This window comes from Rhinopithecus bieti, unplaced genomic scaffold (genome assembly GCF_001698545.2).
Source record: "Rhinopithecus bieti isolate Rb0 unplaced genomic scaffold, ASM169854v2 scaffold_3854, whole genome shotgun sequence".
Lineage (NCBI taxonomy): Eukaryota > Metazoa > Chordata > Mammalia > Primates > Cercopithecidae > Rhinopithecus > Rhinopithecus bieti.
In genome coordinates, this window is record NW_016804356.1 from 66,942 (window position 1) to 72,941 (window position 6,000).

General features: G+C 32.2%; 1 protein-coding gene across 1 annotated transcript in view; it reads right to left on the reverse strand.

The window, feature by feature from the left end:
• SCN7A (sodium voltage-gated channel alpha subunit 7) overlaps positions 1 to 6,000 on the reverse strand; it is a 93,172-nt gene that overhangs the window by 13,455 nt on the left and 73,717 nt on the right. Inside the window, 2 exon segments of the mRNA XM_017867494.1 lie at positions 2,212 to 2,319; positions 4,298 to 4,471. Of these exon segments, the coding sequence (XP_017722983.1) occupies positions 2,212 to 2,319; positions 4,298 to 4,471 (282 nt within the window).

A 6,000-nucleotide genomic window follows, 5' to 3' on the forward strand; every position in this document is an offset into this window, starting at 1 on the left:
TGTCTCATTGCCATTCTAATGAATGTACAGCATTAAATAGTACAGGGCCTAATTTCTGAAAGAGTCAGTTTCCCTGGCAAATCTCTTCCTGCTTTTCTCTAAATTGGGGCAGACAACTTGCTGATTGTGTTACTTTTTTTTCCTCCCTATATGTCTAAACTTATTAGGAAAAAGAACTGGTATTATCTCGTTTTTCAAAAATAAAAAAGAGTTTGTTTATTTTAGTTACATACTTACTTAGGGGTGTGTGTGTGTGTGTGTGTGTGTGTGTGTGTGTATTTTGAGTAAATAGGCCCTCTGTAGTTTACATGTTACAATATTCTATAATGTTTTCCTATCACTGAACAGTATTTATACTGGAAAGGTGGCTGTCTTTTTTTTTTTTTTTTTTTTTTTTCTGAGACAGTCTCTGTCACTCAGTCTGGAGTGCAGTGGAGCAATGTCGGCTCACTGCAGCCTTGACCTCCCAGGCTCAGGTGATCCTCTCACTTCATCTCACCTCAGCATCTCAAGTAGCTGGGACTACAGGTGCACACACCACACCTGGCTATTTTGTATTTTTTGTAGAGACAGGGTCTCACTGTGTTACCCGGGCTGGTCTCAAACTCCTGAGCTCAAGCGATCTGTTCGTCTTGGTCTCCCAAACTGCTAGGATTACAGGTGTAAGCCACCGTGCCCAGGCTGTTTTGTCATTTTAACTTCAATCTTATCGAACCATTCAACCACCTTATTTTCAGCTTATTTTCCACCTTATTTTGGTTTAAAAGCACTGGGGAATATCACCACCTTGTGGATCTTCATGATATGGTTAATGAAGTCTGTTTCTTAAGATATTATATGTTACAATTACTATGTTAGATTTTTTGTTTCTGAGGTGTATAATTGGGATTTTGTCACATTTGGAATTTTTATGTATTTACCACATAATCAAAATATTAATTTCCCAACACAAATAAATCAAATGTATTTAACAAACAGATCAGGCCTAAGCACTATTATTATGAGTCAATGACACATTTGTATGAATTACAAGAATATTATCATGAATCATGGACTAAGTATACATATACAAATATAATTAATGTACTTAAGTACTTTATACAATCATATAAAAGTGAAATCATTAAAATTTCTGAAATTATTTTTTAAATAAAATACATATTTTAATTACTTATATTTCTGTTTGTATGTATAATAATCACTCAAATTTTGAGAGAAAAATAAACATTCGCTTTTTACCAAGTGGAAAGAGTTTAAGTGTTATGGTTTCTTAATCAATAACAGTTTAAATGTAATATATAATGTATAAATTACAGAGATAAAGGTTAAACGTTAATAATTTTCTCACTAGGTTCTACCATAGCAATGAATATGTGATATGAGGTAGTAAAGTGGCAGACTGGTATAAAAAAATCTATGTAAATAAAAATGCAAACACACATAAATGTATTATAAAATAAAATAAAAGGTACATTTCAATGTGTTCTGTCATTTCTATATACAATGGGTCACTGTATAGCTACATACTTATACTACTTGTGGTGGTCAGAGACTCCATTTTTTTTCTATTAGGTCCAGCATTATGCGATTTCCATTTCAGGTACAAAAGATTGAACACTGGCCATTTTATAATATTCAATCTATTTTCTTTACATTGTTCAGACACTGTCCATTTTATAATATTCAATCTATCTTCTTTACATTGTTCAGAAGAGGTTTTAACATGTGAGTGATGAAGACAGGACATCGCTTGTGATTGTGACATTAAAAAAATTAAATTTATCTTAAAATTCAAACTTTTCTTTCATTCAGTGAGTAACCACTTAGGGTATACAATGTTTGTATAATTTTAAAGTTTGTTAACTAATCCAAGTTCCATTTTCTAACAATTGTATTTTTAAAATGGAGACAATTTCATTAATATGCATATGTATATGGGGTAGAAATATACTTTAAAACTATATTTTCTCTCTCAAATACTAGTTTCTTTTACTTGTCCATATTGGTTTTTATACTTTATGAGGAATAAGAACATAGAATCTTAATAAACGTACCTATTCCTCTCTGTTTCTAAGCAATGAAATGTAAGATTTTGGTTGTATTAATACTGTTAAAGGTACAAATTAGAAGAAAACAAAGCTTCCCAATTTGTGCAAATTTAGTAATTACAAATAAAAATCTGTAGATATAGCTTAGAAACTTATCTCTTACCTTCATTCTTTCAAATTGAGATAGAACTCTGAGGGGCCGAAGGAATTTCATGGAAATAAGTGGTTTTAGTTCTTCCCGAGTTTTGCCTATTAAGCTAAGACAAAACACCTATATATTTTTTTTAAAAAAAGTGAATAGGATTCCATATTAATCAATATAACATGTAAAATAAAATAAACTTTGCATTTATTACAACAGATGTATACAGCAAAAACTTACCAGTAAATTTGTGAATTATTTTTACATATATTTCAAAATACATTAATAATCACTTACAGAAAGTTATAAGAAAATCATTTAGTGTTAAAATCACTTTAAAAGATAAAACTACATTATTTTTTGGTAATAAGGAATGTATTTTAGTGAGATAAATAAAAGTTATATATTTTATACTCTATGATCAACGATTTATAGTGACATCTGTTTTTAGTTTGAAATTAGATTAAGAATCAGTTTCATAATTACTTGTAAGACAGTAATCGTATGCAGATATTCATTAAAACAAAATAAGAAATATATTTACAAATGCATTCATATACAAATATGGTTAAGAAAATATACAAGATAGGCTTTCAGAGGATAAGCATCAAAGAAGATACAAATATTGTTAAGTCAAAAGTACACACATTACAAAAAGTATAATCAGATACAAAGGTAAATTTTAAAAGTAAATATAGTCAAGGTTAATAAATGTTCATAAATACTGACTAAGGTGGTAAAGCTAAGATTAACTTTTATTATATTTTAAGATATTTCTATATTTTCAAGTCAACATTATGAAAATTTTCTTGTTTTTACCCTTTACTAAAGAGACAGCCTTGAAGTAGGCTTTGAACTTTGGGTATTATTTTCATAAGCATGAAGGAATCTGGACACAGAACAATGACTAGGAAACAAGAAGGTGGGTCGCAGGCATAGTATGGTTTGGCTAGAGCAAAAGGCTAATTTGAAAGAGCAAACTTAGGAAAGAGAGATCAGCTATTTTAAATCATTAATTGTAGGTTGAGGAGCTTCTATCATTATTTATAGAATAGAGAGCCATTCATTCATTCAACAAAAACACGGAGAACCTTCTAATATGACAGAAATTGTTCTAGGCACAGGACTTAAAGGAGGGAAGAAAACTAAGAAAAAATTGTACCCTAATGGAACTTATATGTTAGTGGGAGAAAACAGACAATAAACAAAATAAATGAACAAATGATACAATATTAATAAGGGGTATGGAGATGAAGGAAGCAGACAAAGAGAAAGGGAGCATTGGAGTGGTTGCAGTTTAAATAGTGTTGTAAGGAAAGACCTTCAAAGGTTTCATTTTGGCTAAGGCATCAATGCCAGCCAAGGTTCCAGTTGGAGGAAAAATAAGTACACAGGCACTAAGAAGAAAATAATCTTGGCATATTTGAAGTGCTCCATGAAAGTTGGTGCTGGTGGATCAGTAAATAGACTTGGACAGGGGAAAGGGAGCATAACAGGGAATATGTTTGGATTACACAGATACTTGTAGAGCATTGATTGCAAAGATTGTTGATTTTACCCTGAATGAGATGGGTGTTTATCATAAGGTTTCGAGAGAAGTGACATGAGCTGACTTCCATTTCACCACAGTTACTCTGGTTGCTATGTGGAAAACAGAATGAAGGTGTGCAGGGCAGAAGCAAGGACACCACTTTGGAATCTATTGTAGAGATCTAAGTGAGAAATTTGGGGAGCTTGGATCAGCCCCACACTTGTGAACATCATAAGTAGTCTAATTGTGATATATGATTTAAGAGTTAAGACAACAAAAGAAAGACTTTAGGGTGCTGATATCATCAAGATATTATGTAACAAACTTACATGGTTAGCAGTAAATTCAAGGTGATTATTATAATAATCCAGGAATAAAGTGCTGAGCTTTTAAAATTTTGGAATGAGAAGAAAATGATAGATGTTAAATATTATAAACTAAGAAAGGTGTCGTATACCAATAATGTAGATGGAGAGGGAAAGGAAAGATATAATAAACTGACAGGAAGTGAAAGAGTAAGACTGAGGAAGAAAAAGTAAATCAAATAGTCTTTTAAATTTTCTTTGAAATACATACAATAACAACCACGAAGTCCAGCCTGTACCAGCCATTAGAGAAATAGGCTTTAAAACCATATGCCATCCATTTTAGAAGCATTTCCAGAATGAAGATGTAAGTGAAGATCATGTCAGCATATTCTAATAAAATTTTAATTGTCTTTCTCTGATCAATATATATATCTTCAAAAGCCTGTGGGTAAAAAAAAAAATATAAGGATTAGGTGTAGAGGTAATTTCTAAAAACTCTTTTGACATAGAAGGGAACAAAATTTCATATCTAATAGGCATATGGTGAGCACTGTCAGAGGTTGTAGACCCCAGGGCTGGTTCACTATGCTTGTATTTATTGACACAATCCAGAAGTATTATTATTTGACCCCATGCCTATGACAGACATCATTAATTGATTCCAGAACTAGTTCTTATATTGGCTGAACCTAGCTTCATAACTGTTTTAAATAGCAATCCAAAAATCCCCTCCAAAATCAGTTAATCAAACTTAAGAGATAAAACTTTAGTCACATCTGACATGAATCTTATCTGTAATTCCAGGTAGCAATTCACAGATATATGCCACTTACTCATAGAGAAACAGATATGTTTTTAAAATGTCTTTAGAAATCCATAAGGCTATCAGGTAAACCAGTTGAAATACTGAAGATTAATTAAAACTATAATTGTTTCTCCAAAGCTTCTCAGTTTTAATGTCAACCTTAATTTGACTATGGAATATGTAAAGTCTGATCATGTCATTGAAAGCAATTTCATAAATATTTTAGCACTGAAAACAGGCAGGCAGACTTTCAATATCAATACACGTAAAAGGACAAAAAGTAAGCAAGGATTAAAATAGTCCCGTATAAAGAATGATGTCATTCCTTTTTTTTTTTTTTTAATTATACTTTAAGTTCTAGGGTACATATGCACAACGTGCAGGTTTGTTACATATGTATACATGTGCCATGTTGGTGTGCTGCACCCATTAACTCGTCATTTACATTAGGTATATCTCCTAATCAAGTGGGCTTCATCCCTGGGAGCAAGGATGGTTCAACATATGTAAACCAATAAACGTAATCCTGCATATAAACAGAACCAAAGACAAGAACCACATGATTATCTCAATAGATGCAGAAAAGGCCTTTGACAAAATTCAACAGCTCTTCATGCTAAAAACTTAATAAATTCGGTATTGATGGAACATATCTCAAAATAATAAGAGCTATTTATGACAAACCCACAGCTGACATCATTCTGAATGGGCAAAACTGGAAAAATTCCCTTTGAAAACTGGCACAAGACAGGGATGCCCTCTCTCACCACTCCTATTCAACATAGTGTTGGAAGTTCTGGCTAGGGCCAGAAAGAGGCAAGAGAAAGAGAAATCAAGGGTATTCAGTTAGGAAAAGAAGAAGTCAAATTGTCCCTGTTTGCAGATGACATGATTGTATATTTAGAAAACCCCATCATCGTAGCCCAAAATCTCTTTAAGCTAATAAACAACTTCAGTAAAGTCTCAGGATACAAAATCAATGGGCAAAAATCACAAGCATTCTTATATACCAGTAACAGACAGAGAGCCAAATCACGAATGAACTCCCATTCACAATAGCTTCAAAGAGAATAAAATACCTAGGAATCCAACTTACAAGGGATGTAAAGGACCTCTTCAAGGAGAACTACAAACCACTGCTCAGTGAAATAAAAGAGGACACAAAA